The following is a 26,865-nucleotide window of genomic DNA, read 5'->3' as shown; positions in this document are numbered from 1 at the left end:
GAAAGAGGCCAGAAAGGGAGGCTGGGTTAGAGAATGTAGATCATTTGGGCCTTATAGGTCTCGGTAAGGACTTCGAATTTTTTCCAAATTACATGTAAAGCTACTGGAGGGCTTTGAGGAGAAGAGTGATCATAATCTGACATACATTTTAATGGGTTGCTCTGGTTGCTAATTAAGAATAGACTGAAGGGTTCAAGGGAAGAAGAAGAAGGCAGAGGTGTTGATACCTTACTCTCTTTAACCTCACTGTTCGGTACTGTTCGGTCCAGACCCTTAGGAAGCCTGTCCAAGGTCATACAAATAGCGGGGAGTAGAGCCAGGACTGCTTGTAAAGTGCGATTCAAAGGAAATGAAAAGGTCTTGATACAAAGACGTTTTCCCTGAAATTCTTTTGCTGCTTGCAGTTTTCCTCATTAAATTGTGATCTTGAAAAGTGCAGAGAGTACCTTATTCAGCTTTGTATACTTGGCACCTAGCATGGTGCCTGGTACATGATAGACCCCAATAAGTATTTGCTTATGTGTAAATAATAGAATGTCAAGTCCTCAAGAGTCCATGTTTATATGTTATAAGCATCATATCTCCCCACCCCACTGCAGCCCACTGCCTCATAGGTGTTAAATGTCAGACAATTGGAAAGGTCTAAGTATCTAGGAGATCTAAGCCTAATGTTCTAGGAAGTGAGGCCGTAATATTTTAACAAGAGATGTGGCACTGGGATTGGGGTGGGACCTTCCAAACACAGTAAAGGTCAGAGCTAGAGACCCCTTCTTTTTCCTTCCCTCCTTGATCCCCAAGCAATTCTGGATAAGAAGAATAACATAAGCTCTGAAAGGATGTTATTTTTTAAGGAGAAACCAGTCCTATTTTGCGTGAACTTCTGTGTCCTAGGCATGTGAGTCTTGCTCTTACTGAGGTGGTAACTGACAGTGACAGTGTAATTGCTAAGTGTAGCCAGGGCTGATGGAGAAGCTGTGCGTGTCGATCAGGAGACAGGCCCTAGGAAGTGCATCCTTGTTCTGACAGTGACTCTGTGACTCATACTGAGTTATCTAGTTGCTAATATTTTTTTAAATGGGGGGACTTGAGTTCACACTACTATATGCATGCTCTAGAATGGCACTTACCGTGTTGTATTTTAATAAGTTGACAAGAAATCTTCCCTGCAGTAGTCATCTTCTCCAGGATGGGATCCTCATCTTTATCCTCCGTGGATCTCAGTACTTTAGACAGTCCCTGGTTAATAGTAGGTGGTCAATAAGTATGGGAAAGAAGGAAGGAAGGATGGGAGGTGGGGGTCGGGAAGGAGTAAGGAAAGAATGTCAACTTTTCAGTTCCTGAAAAGGAACTGAAGTTCCCGCTAAGTTTACAGAGTGGAACTAGGAAACTATAGCCAAGAAAACGTGATACACATGGTAACTCTAAGGAGTATCATATGTGGTGCCTGCAGTGACACAAGATTGCGTTTTCAGTCCTTTAGTTTTAGGGGCACACAGTAAGTGATTTTTGAGTAAGTAAATAGTGTGAACAAAGTCATGGCACCTTTAGCCAACAAACTTTACAGTATCTGGTTCTCCCTCTCCTCTACCTCCTGGGTCTCTCCCTGGGCACTAGCTGCCAAACTGTGTCCCTACCCTAGAGATGCCTGTGATATTAGAACACTATTCCACCTTTCCTTCGAATTTACTATCTAATGATTTCCTCACTAACAGTATGCTCTTCAAGATAGTCACTTTTCAGTTTGATTCCTCCAACTCCAGATTATCCAAGACAGTTCCTGGGTCTCCCACACATTAACAGTGTGGAGTAATAACTAATAGTTCTAATAATTATTAATAGCATAATAATTATTAATTATTAAGAATGTAATGATTAATAGTTAAAGAATCACTGAGGTCCCAGCTGGATCATCAATTAAAATGAGAGCATATTTCATCTTATCAAAGTACTGGGAAACTGTTGGTGAAAAATGACACACCTGCATGAGCATAAGTTTATTTAGTTAAGGGCTGGAAGGAATCAGAGAATCAGCTGGTTCAACCACTCCCATTTTTTTTTTTTTTCCAAGTAAAAAGCAGGCTGAGAGGGTAAGGACTTTCCAGTGTCATTTTGCCAATTATAGCAGAGTGAGAAGTGGGTGTAAAATCCAGTGTTCTTTTCAGTACACCCATTGCCTACTGGAATACACTTCTCTCATTTCCCAGTGCTTCAACTCTCCTGATGGAAGTTGATCTTCTCAGATACAAAACTGATACGGACAGATCTTGAGAAGAGACACTGGCAGACAGCCTGATGATGAATAGGGAGATGATGCAAGCACACAGGGTGAATCCAGAAATAAATCATATCTTCACATAGTGTTTACAGAAATTGCGTTTTGAATAATTTCCATAGAAATTATTTTACCCACCACAGGAATGTTTCTCCGTCCCCCAGGGATCTGGCCAAACAGAAAGAGAAGCAGAATGGAGGAAAAGCAGTAATTTATATTTATATATAAAGCATTAGCTGGAACCTAAGTAATAACCCTCAACTAATCAGAATATTTTATGCATTCTGCTTTTTAGTGGAAGGAGCAAACCACAAGAAAGCAGACATATATTAGAGATTTAAAAAATGCTTCCAAGGCTTATTTTAGGCCTTAAATTTTTTTTTGCCCCAATTCCCTGCACTATCTTTAAAATATCTCACTGCACATCTCCCTCTTCCTCCTGACGTGACCATTTGTCCATTTAATCAATTTGCCAATATTTATTGAGCCTTTCTCTCATGTCCCAAATACTATGCTAGGTTGGAGATGAAAACATAGTCTCACCTTCAAATGCAGTGTCTGGGTAGAAAGTTATTCTAATAAGATCTAGATTTTTATCATTTTTTCAGAGTTCTATTTCTTGTTCTGTAAATGGATAGTAGCTCTGTACAGAATATTTCCATTTTGCAGACTGTTCTGTGCTTCTGGGAGATGGGAGTGGGGGGAGGACTGATCTTTATGGACCAGATAAATTATGTTCCTTTGTCCTATGGTTCAGCAAATGGGAGGAACCAAAAGATGAGATCAGAGGATGGGAGGAGAGGGAGACAGGGCTATTGCCCCTATGCCATCATCTCCCCCTCACCTCATTCCTCACACCTGCCAGGCTGTGGGTGGATACTGACTACTTTCCTCTCCTAAGGTCACAGCACCTGCTAGATAACCCTCTTGTAGAACTCTTGGTTAGCAGCTGTCATACAAATCACTGTGATTGCCAACTATAAAATACTGAGTATATTTCTGAGAAATAAAAAAAGCAATATGATTGGGAACTAAGTGAAATGCCACCTAAAGTAGCTAGAAAGAATGAAAATGGGTCAAGATACCCTTCTTGCTTACTCTTTGGAAAGCTATGTGGTGGGGTGCCTGGGTGGCTCAGTCAGTTAAGCATCCAACTCTTGATCTGGCTCAGGTCATGACCTCAGCATTGTGAGTTCAAGCTCCATATCAGGTTCCACACTGAGCATGGAGCCTGCTTATATTTCTCTCCCTCTACCCCTCCCCATGCTCACACATGTGTGCTCTCTCTCTCTAAAAAAGATATGTGGAAAGCCATTTCATGGTCACAGTTAGGTGAGAAAAGTTTCATATTTCCTGCTTTTCTTCAACCTAACCCTGCTGTGACAGGATGACAAGTAGGGCCCATTTTATGTGGTTAAGAGTAGCTGCCTGGAGCAGTCTTGGGAAATTTTTGAGGCCCATTCTCAGTATCTGCATGTCAGTATCTGCTATGGACATGGGGTCAGGAGATGTGCTCTGAAATGTGGATCCTGACTTTACTATCTATGTCTGCATCTCTAAATGAATCTAATTTGAGACAAAACAGAAACTAGTTCCTAGCACCTCAAGAGTTGTACTGAATGTCACTAGCTCTATTTTAGTTTTTTTTTAGTATGGTTGACACACCGTGCTATATTGGTTTCAGGTGTACAACAGAGTGATTGAACTTCTCTACACTATGCTATGCTCACAACAAGTGCAGATACTATCTGTAACTATACAGCATTATTATAGGATCACTGACTATATTCCCTATGCTAGGCTTTTATTTCCTTGGCTTATTTGTGGTATAACTGGAAGCCTATTATCTGCCTCTCCTATTCACCCATTTTGCCCATCCTCCCATCCTTTTCCCCTCTGGCAACCATCAGCTTGTTATCTGTATTTATAGGCCTGTTTCTGCTTTTCATTTATTCATTTGGTTTTTTACAGATTCTACATGAGTGAAATCATATGGTATTTGTCTTTCTTAGTCTGAATTATTTCACTTAGCATAATATATCCTAGGTCCATCCATGTTGTCTCAAATGGTATGACCTCATTTTTTATGACTGCATAATATTCCTGTGTGTGTGTGTGTGTGTGACATCTTCCTTATCCATTTGTCCCATTAGGTGACACTTTGCTTCCATATCTTGGCTACTGTAAATAATGCTACAATAAAAACAGGAGTACAGATGATCTTTTTGAAATGGTGTTTTCATTTTCTTTGTATTCCTTCTATTTTTACTCAGTTTACAGATATGGAAAAAAAGAGGCACATGAAGGTTAAATGGTTCACTGAGATCAGTAACGGGGCTGCATGCAAATCTTCTCTGAGTTCATGCTCACTCCTACTTATTAAGGACAAAAAGTGAAGAAAATTACAGCTGATTGTAACTTGTCTGTGGGTTTTGGAAAAGTCCAACAGAATCTAACTGGTTAAGATGGGACTTGACTGAGACACTGAGGTTAATGCTCTCTCTTGTTTTAGACACATCAAGATACCTTTTCATGTTGTTTGTTAGAAAGATCAAGATCTAAACATGGTGTCTCACTTTCAGTTATTCCTAGCATCACACCACAGGGACAGAATGTGGGAAGGGATCTAATGGAGTTTGATTACACAGACAAAACAGAAAAGAGCCTATCTAAAAGACACTCCAAGAAACTTTGTTGAGACCTAGTTCTTTTTGTAAAACGTAAACTCAGAATTGGGAAGCCTGCTCACCCATTATGAAGCAGCTGGGAGCAAAGGGTGGTGATTTAAAAATAGAGTAAGTGTACAGGTAACACATAGATTTTGTCTTCAGGACCATACCTTCTAGAACAGATACAGCATGCAAAGAGAGACAACAAAGTAAAATCTCTTCCAAAACTTTAATTTGCTAATTTCAAAGCTTCATTTCTTCCATGGAACATATGTCCTAAGACTGAGGGTGAACCATGGGGAAAAGGAATACTGAAAGTAGTCTCCTACATTTCTAGAAAATTATTTTCCCCATTCTGGATCCATACTTATGGGAGCAATTCTCTGTCTTCTTTGAAGACTTGTACTCTGATGTTGAAACAGCAGTTTGAAAAAGAAAAAAAAAAGCCTAGGGAGAAAAAACAAAATATGAATAGGAGTCCTAGGGCCAACACCATCCCCATACAATCAGTCCTCTATCTGGTACCCCACACTAAGTACTCTACACAGAATGGAGTCATTTCTCTGAAGATCAATACATGCAAATTATCCACTTATGTCTGCCCTCTCTCCACCTTTCTCACTTTCTCCCATCCACAATTGTGAAGTGGGAAAGACAGTCCTTAAAGGAAAAAGTTGAATCTGGAAAAAACTATGGCGTTGGCACTTAATTTTAAGGAAAAGGTGCTCTGGGCAGCCCTGGTGGCGCAGCAGTTTAGCGCAGCCTTCAGCCCGGAGTGTAATCCTGGAGACCCAGGATCAAGTCCCATGTTGGGCTCTCTGCCTGGAGCCTGCTTCTCCCTCTGCCTGTGTCTCTGCCTCTCTCTCTCTCATGAATAAATAAAATCTAAAAAAAATAAAAAAAAAAAAAAAGGAAAAGGTGCTCTGAGAAAAATTCTATTTTGCCACTCACATCACACAGCCTGTCTCTTAATTTTGCTAGATGGCATCTTCTAGGGAAAAAGTGATAGTAATGCCTCCCTTAAGCCCCCAAGCCCCTCTCCCAAAGACCAGATAGGCCTCCTGATTATTATCCTCACACAAAGAAGATGGTATAACAAGCACTTCCCCAAAAACTGCTAGGGAAAGATAGCATCTTTTAATGTTAGGGATGGAGAGAGGAGTACAAAAACCCTTTAAAAATCAGTCACTTAGTTGCTCTGACTTGGAAGCATGACACAAATATGTGCCTTTAGGTGAAACCTTGATCTTGGATCATCCCTAGCCTTACCTACTTCAGCTTTTTGGTGGTGTCACTTAATGTAGAGCACTTGTCTGGGGATTATAGTTCTATCCTGCTCTTATTCATTGTGTGATTTTTGTGAAAGTACTTAGTATTTTTGGATGACTTTCACCACTATGAGATGAGGGGCAGAACTAGAATTAAGCCAAAGGTGGGGGAAAAAAAGAAACAATCTCCCAGTCCTTATTATGGTTTCCCGCATACTTTAATGATGCTTGGAAGTGATCTCACTCAAAGGTGGCCTCTGTCTCACTTTGATTTAGGTCCTCAGAATGAGTCCAGTATAAGATAGCATGGTCCTATCCCAAATTATGAAGAGAAAGGTTTACCTCCACTATGGAATCTCTTCCTCTATATTTGAAAAACATATTCAATATAAAGGAAAGGTCAGAGGTGAACAGGCTGTGCTTTAAGTAAGTTTTGAACATAGATGCCATCTAGTCTTTGCAGTCTGCAAAATTCTTCCTTAAGTGAATAAATGTGTAGGGCAACTCTCCATTACCTTGATCAGCATCTAATACCAACCTGACACTTAGAATTAAATTAGAGAAACAAAATTAGATACTTTGAGAGTTGAGGACTGATTATACTACTAGAGCTAAGAGTGGATTTAAACTCTTTCCTTATCCCATTTAAATCTAACTAGGTATAAACTCTCCATTACTGAGGAATAAAGGTGTGTCTGCAGAGGTGGAGGTTCCCCTTGATGTTCTTGGACAAGGAAACCTAATCCTTTCTTCTGACACACATGGTTGCAATAGAAAGCGTTCCCCAACTGCCAGTCTGGTTTTAATCTATTGTTTCAAGCAAGATGGGATTTGCAGGGAATGTTAAGGAAAGAGCAAAGTGACCAGAACTTACTATGAAATAAAAGTGTTGAAGAGAAATCAAATTTTAAACAAGTTTTCAAAATTGTAAGCTTGAACATAATGTAGACATACAGTGTATGCCATAAGTATATGAGTTTTTAATTGTAAGTGTATCTAAAATCTGCTTTAAGTACAATATTTATAGTTCATTTTACTAAAATTCCTTGGCTTACCAAATGATAGTGGTGAAATACTGCCAGTAAATACACAGTGATGCTTCACTTAACACTGTTGGACAATGAAAGATACCATAAGCGAACTTCTCACGTAACCAAACTAACCCTGCATTTTGCAAACTTTTAAAATGTTAATCACTTTGTATGCAAACATTTCAAAAGTCTATTATGCACTTTTTCATTAACAGGTCCACTGAATATTTTTTCTTGAAGATTCAAGATCGCCATCTAAAATACTCATGAGAGGGGCATCTGGGTGGCTCGGTTGGTTAAGCGTCTGTGTTGTGATCTCAGGGTCCTGGGATCAAGCCCCATGTCAGGCTTCCTGCTCCACTGGGAGCCTGCTTCTCCCTCTCCTCCCGAAGAGCAGAAGATGGTGAGCTTACACAATGGTGAGCTTTTTCATGATACTTCCCCAAAGGCCAAAAGGTTTCAGAATGCCATTGTAAAAAAAAGTACAAAAGCAGATGAAACTACCTTGCTTTAAATAAGTCTAGTGTCTTTTCTGCTGCCAGCTGTCCCTCTTGGAATGTTAAAAACATGCCAAGTTCTGACAATTACATTCTTTGTCAAAATAAAATTTAGATTTAGAAGATGTGCCTGCTCTGTGCCAGTACTGTACTAGGTCCTGGAGGAAATATAAGGAATACAAAACATCGTCCCTGTCCAAGGAACAACCTGGCTGGCTGAGTGACACTCAAGAGTCATTAAGTCACCACTGTGCTGAGAAACAATTTATTACTTCAAAGTTTGAAAATAATGTACTTTAAAAAATAGATATTGAAGTTGTTCCTTGTGCTCTGATACACCTTCTTCAATGGGAGTACACCACAGAAAGATCTCCCATGGAAATATTTCCAGTCCTGTGAGTCTTTGTAGATAAAAGACTAAAATTACTGCTTGAGGAAATAAAGTGGGCAGGCCTTTGACAGCTCTCTGCTGTAACCCTCATTTTATTGCTAGATTTTATCTTATAATCCAGATGGCTGAGGATGTCAGAAGTCTAACCTTACTAATCCCCCGGGTCATTTAATCTGATTAATAACATATCTGTTAAAAAAAACAAAAAAACAAACAAAAAAAACAACAAAAAACCAAAAACAGCCAACCCTGTATTTTAATGCTTTGCTGTACAGGAGTACAAAACATTTAGGCATTTATAAACTTGTATGTCTACAAGGGATATTGCGTATCTTTATAATGATCAATCATCACTTCCACTGGCAAGGTCTCTTAGCTGGGTTTCAGTAATACCACATTTTTAGGGGTTTTAAATATCTTTTGAGTGCTTCTTTTAATTTCCATCATCCAATCACTTCTATTCCACAGACTCTACCTGGTGGTCTCAAAGAGTTCCTTGCTTTCAATTAGCATCCATTCTGTAGTGTGGACGTCTCTCCTGGGCTCCAGACCTATTTAATGGTCATCAGACCTCAAATTTATGAGACAAAACCAAACTCAACTACTTGTCGAAGAGTAAGGCTCGATTTTCTTACGTTTTTTTCCCCTTCATCTTTCCAATTCCTTCCCTGCTTCTCTCTCCAACAACTGCACTCGAATTTCACCAGTACTTTGTATCACTCTTTAGAGATTTTAATGTATGGTTTTAATTCACAAACTTTGGGTCTTAACCTGTTAAGATTTCAGTTGCTTTTTTTTTTTTTTTTTTTTTCATCAGTTGCTTTTTAGAAGAGTATGGGCATCCTTATTCCATTCATCTCGTACCTCTCCCTATGGAAATGTAATTTTCAGTATTTGGTCAGTGGATAAACGTAAGAAGACACGTAAGAGAATCCTGACGAATTTCTTCCTGTTATATTTTTATTGATAGGCTCTTTTCTGTCTGGGAGCTTTCTGAGCGCATTGGCAGAAGCAGCAGTGCAGTGTTAATTCTTCTCATAATTTAACCCAAAATGCAAACAATTTCTTCTATTAGTTATCACCTTCTGAAGGCTTCCCCGGGCCAGGCTTCAGCGCGACAATCTTAACCACCCCTCCTCCCCAATCTTGGGGTTTGCTTCGATAGCACTTAAAAGCGCATCGTTTATTAACTGCTGTGCATCAGGCCATAGAAGACAGGGGTCCTTGCACCGTCAGTGCCTAGCAGATGGCAGGCTTTAAAAAAAACGTTTGTAGATCGAATGAATTAATAAGGCCACAAAAGCGTCAAAGCACCACTTACTGCGCTCTAACAGGGCCGAATAGGCCCCGTTCCTAGAGAAACTTCTTAAAAGCTGCCTCTGGGCGGCTAGAATCCGAAAGGACAATTTACTGGACTTTCTTCCAGTCTAAAACGCTAATAAAAATCCCCGACAGAGATCCCCCCCTCCCCCCCCCCCAGGGAGCCTGCACAGACCAGGTCTCCGGAGGAAACACTAAAGCCAAGCCCCGCCCCGTTTCTGTCCCCACCTGCTCTGCAAAGGCCCGACTCCCGCACGCACGCACCGGCACAGAGGCGCGCCCGGGAGGCAGCCGCACTTCCGCAGCAGGCGCAGCAGCCGCCGTTCCGGGACCGGCTCTCCGGGCAGACGTCACTCAAGTCAGCGCGGCTCCGCCCCCTTCAAGATGGCGTTGCGCTCAGTACGGAAGGCGCGTGGGTGCTGGAGCTTCATCCGGGCACTTCATAAAGGACCCGAAGCTGCTCATGCTCCCCAGGTAACCACAGATGGCCTTCCTCCCGCCAGCTTCCCATCCTGCTAGGTCCTTCTCGTCTCCCCTCCCTCCAGTGGCTTCTCTCCCCCCGTTTCCTCTGGAGAATACCGAGCCCTTTCGTAAGGCCGGCTCGTCCAAGACTGCCTTCCTACTCGGGACGGACGTGGCGACGTTGCGGGGATGCGCGATGACGTCACGCGCCCTGGTGGGAGGGACGCGCCTTCGCTCGCGCACTAGTGTTCTGCCTCTTTCCCGGGGAGAGCTGGGTACCGCCGCTGTTGCCGGGCAACGCGGGATGCCAAGTGCGGCGTGAAGTCAGCAGACCTTAGGGCCGGTCTTTCCCCGGCTGCCCGCCTTCTCGTGGTGGTCCCGTGGCTGTTTACGCCTCCGTTCTGAGGGGCCAACGGAGAGGTTAGAGAAGCGGCCTTGTGCGGAGTTGGGCGATTAAAGTCGGAGCAGCCACTTGCCGTCCTCCTGGCAGCGCGGCCCTTCCGTGTGAGGTGTCAGTGCATCTTTCACTCTGGGTCCGCATTCTCCAAAGTACACCTGCCTCGAGCAGGCTCTGAAGGAGCTACAGCAGGTCGCCAAAGCGCGTCGTCCTGTGCTGCGCCTGGCAGCGCTGCGGTCACCACTGCTGTACCGGGTAGAGCGCATGGACGCCGGCTTCAACCCACCCTCCCCGCATTTAGGATTTTACTCTCATGGGGGAAATATATACATATACACATATATATACATATACATATATACACATATTATACATATTATACATGTAATATTTATATTAAATATATTTAAATATATTAAATATATTTAAATATTTATATTAAATATATTCAAATATATTTATATATTTGCATATGTATATGTATATATATTATAAATTATAAATTTATTATAAATTATTTATATATAAATATGTATAAATCTCCCCATTCATTCATTCATTCATTCGTTCGATATTTACTTCTCTCATTCAGACGTTTACTAAGTGTCTTCCAAGTGCGATCTTGGTGGCGGGCACTTTGCTGTACATCTCTTGGGACATATCTTCAGAGAACTAGAAAGAAACTTGAGGTTCTGTGACTATTAGGTGATTTCTTCATGGTCAAAATGCATAGGTGTGCGGATTTTGTGTGGTAATTGGTATATTGGGAGGAGCACTAAACTTGAAATTAGGAAATCAAAGATCAGGAGATTTGACTGCCGCTTGATAGCTGTGCGACATGACAAGTCAATCTCACTGGGTTTATTTTCTTTAGCCAAGTGGGTGGAGGAAGGGTTGGACTGATTGACACATTAATGTTCTTTCAATCTTTGGAAAATCTATGGCTCCATGATTATGAAGCCAAAGTAAAGCAATGAGATTAAGTTTAAAAATCAAGATTTGAGTTCAACTTGTCTTTCCAGTCATCTCATAAATTACCTAATTGTTCTGTGCCTAAGTTTTTTTTTTTTTTCATTGATATGGGCCTCACAAGATTTTTAAGGATAAAAGATATGCCAGAGCGCTCTTTGTCAACAAAACGGCTACTTTAAAAGTTTTGGGCAGCAATGTTAGGTTATAAAATTAGATAAGTCCATTAAATATCCCTCTCTTTGAAGTTTGAGGGTTGATTCTGCAGAACCAAAATTGGTTGATTACTATTTTATAGCTAGCTAATAGCATATTAAAACCTGTGGTACCAAAGTAACTAAACCTTAGACCCAAACTTCCTCTCTTTCCAAACCCAAGAGGTGAGGATGTCATGAGAAATAGAAAATCAAGGAGAAAAGGAAAACAACTTAGAGCCCACTAATGATTGCCCAGGGAATTTTAGGGCACTAAATTATTTTAAATGCTAAAGAAAAAATTTCTTTTTCTTTTTTTTAAAGATTTTATTTATTCATTCGAGAGAGAGAGAGAGAGGCAGAGACACAGACAGAGGGAGAAGCAGGCTCCATGCAGGGAGCCCGATGTGGGACTTGATCCCGGGACCCCAGGATCACACCCTGGGCTGAAGGCAGGTGCTAAACCGCTGAACACCCAGGAATCCCCTAAAGAAAAAAATTCTTTTTTAAAAAAATTTTTATTTATTTATGATAGTCACAGAGAGAGAGAGAGAGAGAGAGAGAGAGAGAGGCAGAGACATAGGCAGAGGGAGAAGCAGGCTCCATGCACTGGGAGCCCGACGTGGGATTCGATCCCAGGTCTCCAGGATCGTGCCCTGGGCCAAAGGCAGGCGCCAAACCGCTGCGCCACCCAGGGATCCCAAGAAAAAAATTCTTAAACCTCTGTTATTATTTCAGTGAAATTAATGAATATGGTTATCTTAAAGTTAATCAACTGTTCATCTAGATTGTTTCAAAATATAAAATTTCCAGAACAGATTAGTGTTTCCAGACACTGATTTATCTTTGAGTAGAATAAGAATTAAATGTAAGCGAGAGTGTTTCTTTTAAAGTATAAATCTACATGGAATTTTCAGTCATTAAATATGATGGTTTGAAAGATGGATATAGTCTTTTGAAAGCCCAACTGAGAAAAGATACAAAATTGTTTTCATAATGTAATTATAATATTGTTTGTAAATAATTATTTGCATAAACATATGCACACACAAAAAGACTGGAAGGAAACAACCAGTCTTAACTTTTTGTTTTGCTTTGGTCTTCCTGAAGAGTGAATTAGAAGTGACTTATGTTTTCTTCTTTAAGCTTTCTGTATTTTTCGCATGTTTTAAATTGAAGATATATCACTTTCAGACCCAGAATAAAGTGTTAAAGCATAAATCCCCATATAAATGCATAGTCATTAATATCATCTGTGATATTTTAGATCTCTAAAGACCTAAAGAGATACTTGTCCCACAGTGCTGTTATTAAAATAGCCTTAGAAAAGGACTACTAGAATTTATGGGCACTTTTCCTGTATGTATTCTTTTTCTCTTGAAAAGCATCCTTTGAAGTCAAAGCGATTTTTGTGAACAGATGCAGAAATATGTGAAGGAAGAATTGGATTCTTAAACCAGATGCATTAGACATTTTTATGATATCTCATAACCTTTATAGAAAACAAAAATTATTTTGCAAGAGTATATATAATCTAATAGAAAATATATTTTTATCAGATGGATGCTTCTGTTAAAAACTAAGAAATAGCCAAGTTGCTTATTACTACTTTGATTATGCAGTTATTCCCCGAGTGAGAGGCAAAAGTGGGTGAGCCATAGCAGTACTGTGTTGGAAACTAGGACTGATAAAAATTGTGACTCCTAGGCTGTTTTAATGTTTCCTTAAAAAAGCAAAATCTTGAGTAAAAAGATTGGCATTGAAGACCTTTAGTTATCTCAAAGGTAGGCATTTGCCCCTCAAGGCTAGAGAAGCAGTCTAGAGATAGACTCAAGTTTAAAATAAAAAAGTAGAGAGAAACCAGGAATAACAGTGTTTCAAGCCATACTCATTGTGAGCTGTCTACAATTTATGTGAAATCGGTTTATTTTGCCAGGTGTTACCTCACAAAAAACTGTTGAAGTTTGACAAAATGAGAGTAGTCAGAGAGTCAGAGGAATGAAGATTTGACATGCTCCGTTTAAATACTGATGGCATTAGGTAAATTTAAGCCTGTCATCATTGTCCGAACAGAGAATCCACACTTCTTGAAGCACTAACTTATGATAGTGTTTTACCAAGAGTGAAATATTGATGGTTAGTAGACTTTGGCAAGAATATTTGTAATCATTCAGTATAAAATGTCCACATTTTGTTGCAGTTGAACAACACACTTCACTGTTAGCACACCCAACCTGGGTGTGGCCAGTATTAACATACTGTTCTTAATGTTAATGGCCACCAAGCTTAGCCAGTAGATGAAGGGATCATGCTTAAAAAAAAAAAAAAATAGGCAACATATTAAATTATTGTTCTTGTATTCAGTTCTCATGACTGGGCTTTTCAGACAATTGTTCTCTTTTTAACTTTTTTAAATTTGAAAATAACTTCAGATTTACAAAGTTGCAAAATTAGTACATTGAATTCCTATACATCCTTCACCAAGCTTGCTTTTACATAATCATAATATGATGATCAAAGCCAAGAAATAAATTTGGTTTAATATTAGATAAAGACCTATTTCAAATTTCACCAGTTTTTCCACTAATCTGTTACTGGTCTGGGGTCAAATCCAGGACCCCATGTTGCATTTAGTTGTCATGTCTCCTCCAATTTATGGCACTTCCTCAGTTTTTCATGACCTTGGCACTTTTGAAGAGAATTGATTAATTATTTACTAGAATGTCTCTCAATTTGAGTTTGTCTGATGTTTTCTCACGATTAGGTTATGGATTTTGGCAATACCACTGAAGCAATACTGTTTAAAACAAGACTTTAAGGCAGGTATTAGTACCTTCTTTTAAATCAGGAGGAAACTGACTTCATTTAAAAAACTTGCCTAAAATCAGAATGCTAATTAATTGTGGAATTAGGATGGTAAAATTTACTATTGGGATTTCATTCCCTATTTTGCAATTAATATTTGTTATTGTAGGTTTCTGTGGTCTTAATGACATTAAAATGGGGCAGTGTTCCTTGTGACTTTTCCCTTAGCTTGTCTCCACCATGTATTGTCCATCCTGCTTGCAACAAATGCTATTCATCATGGAGAGCTATCAGGAGCTTCTCTAGCCATCATTTTGCAAGAGAATAATAGGGCTAGTTTGATGGGGCTATTTCATCTGCCTGTGCTTTTCTTAAGTGGTGTTGCATGAATCCACTCTAATGCCCCTTTAAGGTGAATCAGCATAGGAGTCCATTCATTTAAAGTCCTCTTCAGATTGGTTTCCTTGCAAACTGACTTAGCTTATTAGAAGTAATAATCTTTAAAAACATATTTTAGTAGGTAATGGAAACTACTGATAGTAGGTAATGAAAACTGATGAAAATATAGAGGAGGAACAGTATGTAGATGCTGAGGATTTTTCTAGTAACTATTGTGGCATCCACAGCCAGGAAATGCTAGAGTAAGGCTGCTTCCTGAAATCCTTAGTATATCTGTTGTATGGCTGCAGGTTACAGAAGAACTGTCTGCAGAGGCTTACACACACACTCTCTCTCTCTCTATATATATATATATACACACACACATATATATATGTATATATATATAATTTTATATATATAATATTATATATATATATAAAATCCATATCCATATGTAACTTTGTCTTTCAGAGACAAAATAGACATTTAAGTAGCACCTTCTATGTGTTAAGGCCTTGTGCTGTGTGCTATATACACTATATCTTATTTTCTTTTCACAACAATCCTGTAAATATTATTCTACCCATTTTATAAAAGAGGAAACTAAGGCTCTGAAAAATAAGGTAACTTTCTCAAGTTAGAGCTAGTAGATGGCAGTACCAGGATTCAAACTCAGCCTTGTCTATGCTTTTTCCACCTGACCAGTAGTATTCCCTTATCAAATAAAATCTTTTATCAATCCCTATTAGGTAAAACATAAAAGCAGAGCCTTTCTGATTTCAAGAGTAGAGGAGTAGCTAGAGTCCTGCTTGTTTGACCTCACTGCCCAATGCCCCATACCACACTCTCCACACACAGGCAGGGGCCCTGGAGATGATGCCACACAACCTTAAATTTCTTATGGTGAAGTCTGAAAAATACTTTGGCTTCCTAACATATGCAAGTTGGCTGAGGACCATATATGATGGATGAATTATGTTCTAGGAGCTGCCCTGAAAATAAGTAGTTTGAGAGTATTCACTTTGATATGTATGTATTTTATCAATAAAATGCAACATATGTTCTATTTATCTTAAGCTGCACAAGTACTTAAGGTAATAGTAGTCAATTTTCCTTCTCTCCTCTCCTTCCTTCCTTCTTTCTAAACACAGTTCACTCCTACATAATATATATGGGTCTTTCTGCACAAAGATAATTCTGTGGATTCCTTCTCAGTCACTATAATAACTAACTGGCCTCTAGCCTTCTCATAAAGAAAAGACTTATCCAGTTCTGCTCTTGATTCCATTTTACCACTACCGCTCAAGGTTCAGGAATTTCTCTTTTAGAGACTGCAACATGAGGCCTAAGGCTTCATCTTGAATTTCCACAGGAGCGATTTACTCATTGAGGGTGGAAGCTGCTTTGCCAGTGTGAGACACTAGTTGTGGAGAGATAATTTATAGGCACAGAGGTGCTACATTGACTCCAGCTTGACTTAATTTAACTCTACTCAAGCATTTACAGTTTTCTCTATATATCATTTCTTAGCAATACCCTACCTTTTATTCCCAGAGACATAACACTTTTTCTTAACTCCCCTGCTTACAAATGACTCAAGGTCATATCTAGGTCTTCACACCACCCCGACATCTAAGTTCTATCGGGCCTCTAACCATTTATCAAAATTCATCTATAGCTTTCATTTTTCATAGCACGCAGTTATGCTTGCATCTATTGAACCTACTTCTGGTTTGTTAAGAAGTTGCCTTTTGACTGCCCTTTTGTCTCCTAAAAGGCAGAATTAAGCCACTCTGATTTCTAACCCATGTCAATTCTCACAACTTATGCTTCTCAATCCCTCTGGGCCAGGACACCAACCAGTGTGCGGGGTTGTCATTTTCTTCTTTGTATTCCTGTCCTGGTGTTCTGACTGTGACTTGTTATAGTGCCAGGCAAGTCCACAGTGGATAGAGCCCTGAATAAATGACCTTGATTACGTGGCTTCTTATCCCAGGTTTTTAGGAACAAAATAGTTGTAGGTTTTTCATCAAGGTATTTGAAAGCATAAGGTAAAATACCAAATCTCACCTTGCCAAACAATCTCATTTGCCAAACATTATTTTCTGTAATATCCTGTTCTAATATAGCACTTTGTAGTCTCAAATCCTTCACATATTCTTTTAATCTGAGTGCAACAGACCAAGTTTCACTATTTAGTCATCTAAAATTTTTACTCACTGATTAAATTTTAATTGTGTCTTCTAATTTTTTTAATTAGTAATGATGTTGAATCTAAATAAGTAAATATTGGTATTAAAATTTTAGTCCAATGGATTTTATTTTTGTATTTGTATTAAAATCATTTAGTGTTTAAGTTATTTTGGGGCCCTGGTCTGTTAGGACTATGATAATTTTATCTGTTATAAAGACAATAATGATGGAGGAGGTGATACTAATACACATTTATCCTTACCATGTACCAAGCATGGTTTTAAGCACTTGTCAAACACTTAGCTTATTTAATCCTCACAACTCAATGAGGTTTGTGCTAAAATAAGCCCCATTTTATTGATGAGAATAGTAAGAGGTTAAACAATTCACCCAAGTTCACATAGCTAGCAAATATTAGAGCCAAGAAGATATAAACTCTAGTAGCCTGATTCCAAGTTTGTACCCTAACTGTAATAAAATGCCATTATACTCTGAAACAAATTACCCATGATAATATGCTGATAACTGCCTTGCAACATTTAAATCTGTTCCATGAAAGCCACTTATATATCTTGCCATGGTGACATGCAGAGTAGAAATTATAAATCATCCTTTGTTGTCACTGTTCCTACACTCTTGTTTGGCTCGATGAATTATGAAGAAGGAGCAAAGCTGTCTTGTAAATTTATCTCCATGTCTCTATTTGGCTACTGCCACTAGGATTACCGTGTGTAAAATGAGGGCTTTAAACGCATGAGTCCCAAGGTGCATGTAGGAAGTTCTGTTTACACACAGTCTATAGCTAAAAGGTCAACCTGTGCACAGCCCTGCAGGCAGAGGGGAGGTGGTGAGTGCTGAAGCTGATGGATGACTGAGGGACCACTATCTAGGGTCTAGTTGGGATTTATGGCAAGAGTACTTTCTTTAAAAGTAGCAGAGATGCAAAGTGGGAAGATGGGAGAGATGAAAGTAATTAGTGTCGTGGGCCATTTCTAAAGGAAGTGGTAAGAATTTTATTCCAAAGGATCCTTATTCCAAGGAGCTTTTAAAGGAGTCTCTAATTCACTAATTGAATTAAAGTGAATTATTTCTGGTTAGTACATCAATTAAGATGGTTTTGAAGCTTTAAAATGAGCAGCGTTGAACAGAATTTATTTTATACACCAAACAAAGGGCTCCTCGTGAACTTTTCCTAATATTCCCCATGAACAGAAACTGCATGGGCCATTCTACTTTATAGTCATTCAGCCCCACCCTTTGCTGGGTATGTTACCTTGGGTCCTTTTTGGGAAGCAGGAGAACCTAAAAGAAAAGGGATATGGAACTGTTTACTCAAATCCCTGATTTGGATTCCTGTCTTCCCATGGGGAGAATGGGCTAAGCAGCCAGTCCGTAAGTTTGCTGCAAGAGAGAAGAGGTCTCTTGAGCTGGGGCTAAGTGTGCAGGATGAGGATGGAGTCCCAAGGAAGATGTTACAGACCAGACTATGTGGAGCCCTTGCCAGCCAGGGCCTTCTGTGGATACTAGTTACCTGGCCACCTGGCCATATTGGTTGTGAAGGAAGATCCTTCTCTGCAGGCAGGAAACTGGCTTCTCCAATGACTGACTGGCAGCTTTCCAGCCATCCTCATGCCACCAAGCTGTGAAACTCTGTAAACGAGAGAAGCAAGTGTCTAGAGAACAAGCAGTCACATGAACACTGCACTTGTCATTTTAAAATTTACTGGCCCTTTCCTAAGAGGAAGTGTGATAAAACAGGTGTGTGACTTTGGGATCAGTTAGGCCTGGTTGTACCAACTGTGTGATGCTAGGCAAGTGTTTTGACCTCATTAAATTTTAGTTTCTCATCTGTAAGATATTCATAATAATGCCTTGTAGGAATTTATGTGGATATATAAATATATAAAGCCCTTTTGCCAGAGCACAGGCCCTAGTGAGGGTCTTCCATACTGGATGATGATTATTTCTTCAATAACATATAATTCTACTCAGTGAACTTTCTTCTTTCCTTATCAATCTTAATAATCCTTTGATCCCCCCATCACCATACTTTCCCACCCTTCCATCCACCCCCCCAAATCAATTTCACCAGATTAATATCCTTAAAGCAGCACTCTAATTATGGTTTTCCCCTTGCTCACCAACTTTGGGGGCCTCTAATGAAGTTTAGTTTCCTTAGAGCTCCACATTCAAGACTTTCCACAGTCTAGATCCAAAACACTTCTCTAGGCCATTGGTGTCTTACATGGATCTTTTGCCTTGGTGTTCATAAAATTTCCAAGTTTTCTCAGAGCTTTTCCCTTTTACTTCTTTGTTAATGCCACTGTCTTTTCTTAGAAAAGCTTTTCTTCCCATTCTTGTCCGTATTCCACCATTTTAGAAAAATGAAACAAAAGCACACAATTCCAGACTTCAAGTTATATTACAAAGCTATAGTGATCGAAACAGTATGGTACTGGCACGAAGACATAGATCAGTGGAACAGAATAGAAAACCCAGAAATGAATACACAACTATACAGTCACTTAATCTTTGACAAAGCAGGAAAGATATCCAATGGAAAAGATAGTCTCTTCAACAGATGGTGCTGGGAAGACTGGACAGCAACATGTTAAAGAAATGAAACTGGACCACTTTCTTAAACCATGCACAAAAATAAATTCAGAATAGTTTAAGAGCTAAATGTGAGACCTGGAACCGTAAAGATCCTAGAGGGAAACACAGGCAGTAACCTCTTTGACATTGGCAATGGCAACTTTTTTCTAGATATGTCTCCTGAGGCAAGGGAAACAAAAGCAAAAATAAACTATTGGGACTTCAAAATAAAAAAGGTTCTGTACAGCAAGGAAACAATCAACAAAACTAAAAGGCAACCTTTGGAGTGGGAAAAGATATTTACAAATGGCATTTCTGATAAAGGGTTAGTGTCTGAAGTATATATAAAGAACTTCTCAAACTCAACACCCCAAGAATATTCCAATTAAAAAATGGGAAGAAGACATGAATAGACACTTTTCCAAAGAAGACATACAGATGGCCAATAAACACATGAAAAAATGCTCAACATCACTGATCATCAGGGAAATACAAATCAAAACTACAATGAGATACCACTTCTCACCTGTCAGAATGGCTAAAATCAACAACACAAGAAACAACAGGTGTTGGTGAGGATGAGGAGAAAGGGGAACCCTCTTGCACTATTGGTGGGAATGCAAACTGCTGCAGCCACTCTGGAAAACACTAAGGAGATGCTTCAAAAAGTTAAAAATAAAACTACCCTATGATCCAGCAATTGCACTACTAGGTATTTACCAAAGGATACAAAAATAGTAATTCAAAGGGATACAAGCACCCTGATGTTTATAGAAGCATTATCTACAATAGCCAAATTATGGAAAGGGTCCAGATGTCTATTGACTGATGAATGGAATATATATATATATATATATATATATATATATATATAATACATATATAATAAATACATATATGTATGTATATACATATATTCTGAATATCTGTGTGTGTATAATGGAACATATATATGTATATATAATGAAATATTGCTCAACGATCAAAAATAATGCAATGATATGGATGGAGCTAGAGTGAATTATGCTAAGCAAAATAAGTTAGGGAAAGACAAAGATATGATTTCACTCATATGTGGAATTTATTAAAATAAAGGGGAAAAAAAGCAAGAAAGGCAAATCAAGAAACAGACTTAACTATAGAGAACAAACTGATGGTTGTGGGGGTGGGGGTGATAGGGTGATGAGTGAAATAGATAATGGTGATTAAGGAATGCACTTGTCATGATGAGCACCAGGTGATATATGGAAGTGTTGAATCATTACATTGTACACCTGAAACTAATATTATCCTGTATGTTAGCTAACTATAATTTACAACAACAACAACAACAACAACAACAACAACAGAACTTCTATATTGGTTCTAGGAAACTTTGTTCTGAAGCTGGAAATAATTGCTCCCATTTTGAAGTTTTATAGGATTTTGTACTTTCCTTACAGAAATTAGCACATCCTTCCTTATATTCTGTCTCTGCTTATAGGCATTTGCTTTAGGACAGATGGAGAGCATGCTCTTTTTTTAATTTAGGCCTTTTATGAACACTCCAGCAGGAAATGGCTTATAATTAATACCAGAGTTCCACAGGTGCAGCCTTAGGCTGCCACTCAGCAGGCAGATCTTACCAAAAGTATGTTCATGGAGACCTCCATCAATCGTAAAAGCTGGGGAGGGAAGGATTCTTCCTGTTTAGCCCTGGCTATGATAACTATATGTGTGAGAAGATGAGTTATTACTTAAGTCTTTGGCATAATAATTCTTGTAACAGAAAGAGCTCAATAAGTATTTGAGTGAATGAATTCAGTGAAAAGTAAAGCCAAGGAGGTAAGACAAGAGACAGTGTATACCATTGGCATTTAGCATATTGTTGAATTTAAGCCATACTTTTTTTTGTATATTTTTACGTATCTAATTTAGAAGATGTACAGTGTTTGCTGCAGTTCATAAGTGATCTTATTATTGCTCTAAGTATCCAGATATTTATAAGTGATTGGAAGATAATACTGATTTTAATTCAGGGATTTTCCAAGAAGGCTGTAATTTACAACTGGTTGTTATAACCACTTTTATTGCACTCAAGCTCTAAATTTATTTTTCACAGGCATAGCTAATTGTACTGCACTTTGCTACTTCTGTATATCATATTAAAGTTTGTTACCTCTGTATATAGAAAAGTATAGACATACTCAGGATTAAGATGAGAAGATTTTATTTTGAGCATGGTTTTGCCTCAGAAAACTGGTTCAATAAATGTGCCATATTATCTATACAACAACTGATACTGTGTTTTCTAATATTATAAATCAAGAGTTTCTGCAACTCATGAAGGAAATGAAAAGCTCATTTATTGTATCAACATTGCCTTTTCTTCTTAATTGTCCTTCTTAAGTGTCTTTAAAGCAACCTGTCAGACTATGACTAGTACCTTTGCTGTATCGATCTTGGTATGCCCTACATTTATCTATTTATCATCTATAGTCCTAAGTCCCACTGCAGTACACTATGTAGACAATGAGGCCGTTTGTAAGCTTCCAATCTAATGCTGTTTCATTTTTCTTTCCACCATAGTAAAAGTAAAGCAGTGTGATTCAAGCAGGATTTTCTCTGTGTTACAAAGAATTTATATTTTCTTCTTTTTAAAGTGGCCAATGGTTATTTAGTAGTTGATATGGAAAGTTTTATTGTTATATTTATTACTAATTTACTCTTCTTGTTTAATAAAACCTTAAAAATCAACCAGCATAATCCTAGAACTGTCACAGAATGTCATGTCTATTAAAAGGGGTTGGATTGCAGCATCTTCCAGATAAATCTGTGACTGTAGTGGCCAGATATCTTGTTAAATCAGGGACCAATTATACCCATAAATCTTTAAAATGTCTTACAAATTCCAATGTTTCAGCATCCATATGACATCTCCCACATTGTTTTTCACATTTTAAAATGGAACAGAAATTCTTTAGCAGACCATGTGTCCTTCATTTTGATTGGGAATATATTAACATATCTATGACTCAACTAGAGGCACAGCTTATGCTCTAGTCTTATTCTTCTGTCTAAATAGTAGACTTTGGGGTCAGATTTCCATGATACCTGTCTTCTTGAAAGCCAAGTGTCCACCTTTAGATTTGGACATAGGGTCAACCAGCTTCCATTTGAACCACATGTTAGAAGGGATGGGGAGAGAAAGGAGTGACTCCTCAAAAAGGAGTAACAAAGCCATGACTACTGATAGGATTACTGCCAGCTGAATAGCACTTAAATTTGTTTCTTCTTTAGTGAGATCAAGAAAAGCATGTAAAGTGGGGAAAATAATTTTTAAAAATCAAGGGTTTTTAACCCTCTGTAGGCTCAGACACTAGGAGAGAGCCCAAAGTTGATGAATCTGAAAAAGAGACAGAAATGGGAGAAGAATCACTGGAGTGTGAGTGCAGATCTAGGGACTTCAAGGGGGTAGATGATTTCAAAATCACAATGAAGAGCAAGATAGTGGTATGGTACAATAAAGACTAAAAATTATCCACTGGCATGTACAATTGGTATGTCACTAAAGATATTAGCAACAACAGCTTTAGAAGAGATATTGGTGCAGAAGATTAATTATAGTGAGACAGGAGGTGAGGAAGTGAGGATTGCTGTTGTGAGGAGCCTGAGTGAGAAGGACATGTCAGAGACGGGGAAGGGAGCTATAAAGAATGGTCTGACCAAGCAATATTTTTGGTGGTAGATCTTTTAGGATGGAAGTGACTTGAGCATGATTATAGGAGGCAGTAAAGAGACGGAGGTTGGACATATAAGAAAGAGATGGAAAGAAACAGAAGAAATGCAATCCAGACAGCAAATGATTAAACACTAGGTGAGAGAGATCAACCCTGAGACTGGGGGAAAAATGACTATGTGTCTAGATCAGTTTGCTGGGAATGGGATAGGGAATCCAAAAACCTGTTTGGTATAATTCTCTTGGGGGCTCACCTGAGGAGACAATATAGGTTAGTGGTTTAGTGAATGGGTTCTAAAGTCTGACTGACTGGGTTCAAATCTAAATTATTCCACTTGTTAACCACATGTCTATGGGCAAGTTACTGAACCTCTGTATCTCATTTTCTTCATCTTATACGATGAATTAAAAGTTAAAAGCTTGGGGCACCTGGGTGGCTCAGCAGTTGAGCTCGTGCTTTTGGCCCAGTCCCAGGATCGAGTCCCACATCAGGCTCCCTGCATGGAGCCTGTTTCTCCCTCTGCCAATGTCTCTGCCTCTCTGTGTGTCTCTCATGAATAAATAAATAAAATCCTACACACACACACACACACACACACACACACAAAAGAATTGGTATTATTAAAAAAAAAAAAAAAAAGTTAAAAGCTTGAACTCTGTGGTCAGACTTCCAGAGTTCAGAGCTACTCATCTCTACTACTTAAGTCCCTAACTAGCATTATGTGCTTGGCAAGTCACTTAGCCTTTCTGTGCCTTAATCTCTTCATCTGTTAAACAGAGACAATAATAGTATCTGCCTCAGAGGACTATTGAGGATTAAATGAATTAATATTTATAAGTGTCTAGAACAGTACCAGGCATATTGTGAGGGCTATGTAAGTTTAAAAAAAGGATTCAATGAACAGTGTTGAGAGTTGAGAATCTAAATGAGATGAGAACCATAAATTAGATTTATAGGTAAATTCTGCACTGCTTTGAGATTTTTTCACCAAAAGTGCTTAGCCACCAAGGCCTATAAGTGAAGAACAAGCTCTTTAGACTTGATCCAGGATTGGTTTTTTATGTGGCTATTGAGACTTAATAATAGCAAGAGCAGTTAAGGTTGCAAATGAGAGCAGAGTCCAAGTGATTCACCTTGGAGGCAGGTGGGTGGGGAAGAGGACGGGGCAAATAGGGATGGCTGCACCAGGAAAAAATGGGAAAATCAGAGGCTCTGATTACTAAATGAGCTTGGGGAGCAGGTATAGTGGAAATAAAACACAGAGTTGAAAAGTGGAAGATTTCAGTGAAATATTGACATTTACAATATAAAAAATGGAGGAATCATGGGTGATGACAAGGTTCAGTAGCTGACCATGGGACTAGATGGTTGAAGTTGGAAAGACCAAACGAGTGTATTGAATACTAGTGCATTGCATGGGTAACTTTAACTCTTTTGGATAATGGAATTTAGAGAAGAAAGAAAACCAGCTTCCTAAGCCTTTAATTGATATAGGAGAGTATTCAAGAGATGGGAACATAACAACAAAGGGCTGAATAAGTGTAAACAATTATTCTTCTTCAAGTTTTGTAGCCATGTAAGACATTTTGGCCCATTTATGCCCAATGTTTCCTGAACTATTAAAAGACTGTTCAGTGGAATATTATTTGGATTTGTCACCTGGTGAACTCTGTCCTCATCTCTAATGCATAGGAGTAATAAGGTCATGAATATTTTATTTGTATTGATGTATTCCACAAATATCGAACACTTAAAATCTGCAAGGTGTTGGAGATAGACCACGAAGAACATAGACAAAAATCTTACATTTCAGAGGCAGAAACAAATAATAAATAAATAATTAAAATATATAACATATTAGATGATAAGTGATATGGAAAACAAAAATAAAGCAGAGACTGGATTTGGTAACTACGTTTAAGATTAGGTCCTCAGTGTGAAGGCTTCCAAAAAGGTGACATTTGAGGAAAGACCTGGTAAGAACATGTATAAAGGGGATATCTGGGTGAGGAGCATGCCAGGTGGAGGAAACAAGAATGGAAAAGGGCTAATCTAGCATGTTTGAAGACCAGCAAGGAGGCTAGTGTGGCTGAAGAAGAGTGAGCATTTCCTTTGTTTAGCAAATATTATATAGTACTTACTATGTGTTGGATTCTTCTCTAAATACTTTGCAAATATTAAGTCATGTAATTCTCATAACAACTCTTTATAAACCCATTGATAGGGGCACTTGGGTGGCTTAGTTGGTTGAGCATCTGTCCGTCTTTGGCTCAGGTCGTGATCCCCGGGTCCTGAGATTGAGTCCCGCATTGGGCTCCCCACAGGGAGCCTGCTCTCTGCCTCTTTCTCTATGTCTCTCATGAATAAGTAAATAAAATCTTAAAAAAATAATAATAAACTAAGTGTGTTAACAGATGAGGATCTATAAAATAGATGTTAAGTAACTTATCATAGGAGCAGCAAAATGCACATAGCTTAGAAGGGGACAGAGCAAGAGTTCTAACCTTCAGTTGAATTATGCTGCCCAAAATAGTAGTAGGACATGAAGTCTCTGGCTTCATGGCAAATAAGAAGGTAGAAGTAGGGGATTCAATTGTATAGAACCTCAGAAGCAATTGTGATGACTTTGTCTTTTACATGGGTTGAGTTGGAAAGCCATCGGAGGATTTTGTTTAGAGGAATGATATGATTTAATGAAGGTTTTAAAGCTTACTCTGTTATGTTAAAAAGAGAATGCAGAGGAGCAAGGATAGAAGCAAGGAGATCAGTTAGGAGGTGAGTACAAGATCCAAGCAAGAGACAGTGGTGGCTTGGACTTGGGTAAGTTGTGAAAATGGTTTCATGAGAAGTGGTCAGATTCTGGATATTTATTTTAAAGGAGGTAAAGAAAAGAGTCAAGACTGATTCCAAGACTTTTGGCCAGGCAAGCGGAAGAATGAATTTGGCATTTACTGAGATGGTAAAAGACTGTAAGAAGAACAAGTCCTTGGGGGGCAGTGAGGAGTTGAGTTTTAGACATGTGTAATTTAGATGCCTACGGAACAGCTCAGTGCAGACATCAAGTAAGCAGTTAGATTTATGAGACCAAAGCTCAAGGATCAGTTTAGATAGAGCTATAAATCTGTGAGTTTTTAGTGCAGAGACTGGGTGCTTTAAAGCTATGAGACTGGGTGTGATCACTTAGGTAATATTTGTAGAAAGAGAAGAGAAGAGATCCAAGTAGTAAGCCTATGGACATTTCAACATTAAGAGAGTAGGGTGATGAGGAGAACCAGCCAAGACAGTAGTAACCAGATGGGTAGGAGGAAAAGTAGAAAAAGGTGATATCCCAGAAGCCGAATGAGGAAGATGTTTCATAGACCAATGCACATGCATGTGCATGCACACACACTCAAGTTTATGCACACACCTCCATGCACACCACATATCATATATGAATTTAGAATAATGGAGTACCAGCTACTTTTCTTTGCTGATTACTATAGTTTCTACTTGGAGGCAAAATTAATTGGAAAACCAGATTATTAAATAAGGTAGCTTGATAGGCAGAGAAACAAAACAAGGAGAATTCATTAGATCACCTTATTGGCTAGTTTAATCAAGTTACAATAACGCAAAGGTTCATCTCCATTATGGGACATATCTGCTCCTTGGACAACATATTCTTGGTCTGTTTCACAGCACCATTTCCCGTGGACAGCT

General features: G+C 38.8%; 1 protein-coding gene and 1 long non-coding RNA gene across 5 annotated transcripts in view; one reads left to right on the top strand and one right to left on the bottom strand.

Moving 5' to 3' along the window:
* Positions 1–5,156: 5,156 nt before the first annotated feature.
* On the bottom strand, positions 5,157–9,807 carry LOC112664115 (uncharacterized). The gene is made up of 2 exons (XR_003139507.3): positions 9,677–9,807; positions 5,157–5,388 (listed from the first exon to the last, which is right to left on the bottom strand). It is a non-coding gene; the product is annotated as an uncharacterized LOC112664115 (long non-coding RNA).
* WARS2 (tryptophanyl tRNA synthetase 2, mitochondrial) overlaps positions 9,797–26,865 on the top strand; it is a 94,596-nt gene continuing 77,527 nt past the window's right edge. The window contains exon 1 of one of the 4 annotated variants that reach the window (XM_025453372.3): positions 9,797–9,922. In XM_025453372.3, coding sequence (XP_025309157.1) covers positions 9,833–9,922 — 90 coding nt within the window. In that variant the 5' untranslated portion in view covers positions 9,797–9,832. Of the gene's footprint in view, positions 9,923–10,187; positions 10,420–26,865 lie in introns of those variants that run through there. The other 3 variants (XM_035700565.2, XM_035700566.2, XM_035700567.2) reach the window with 3 other exon arrangements.

This window comes from Canis lupus, chromosome 17, assembly GCF_003254725.2.
Source record: "Canis lupus dingo isolate Sandy chromosome 17, ASM325472v2, whole genome shotgun sequence".
Lineage (NCBI taxonomy): Eukaryota > Metazoa > Chordata > Mammalia > Carnivora > Canidae > Canis > Canis lupus.
Note: the sequence above shows the minus strand (reverse complement) of the source record. Positions and strands in the feature narration are given on the sequence as shown.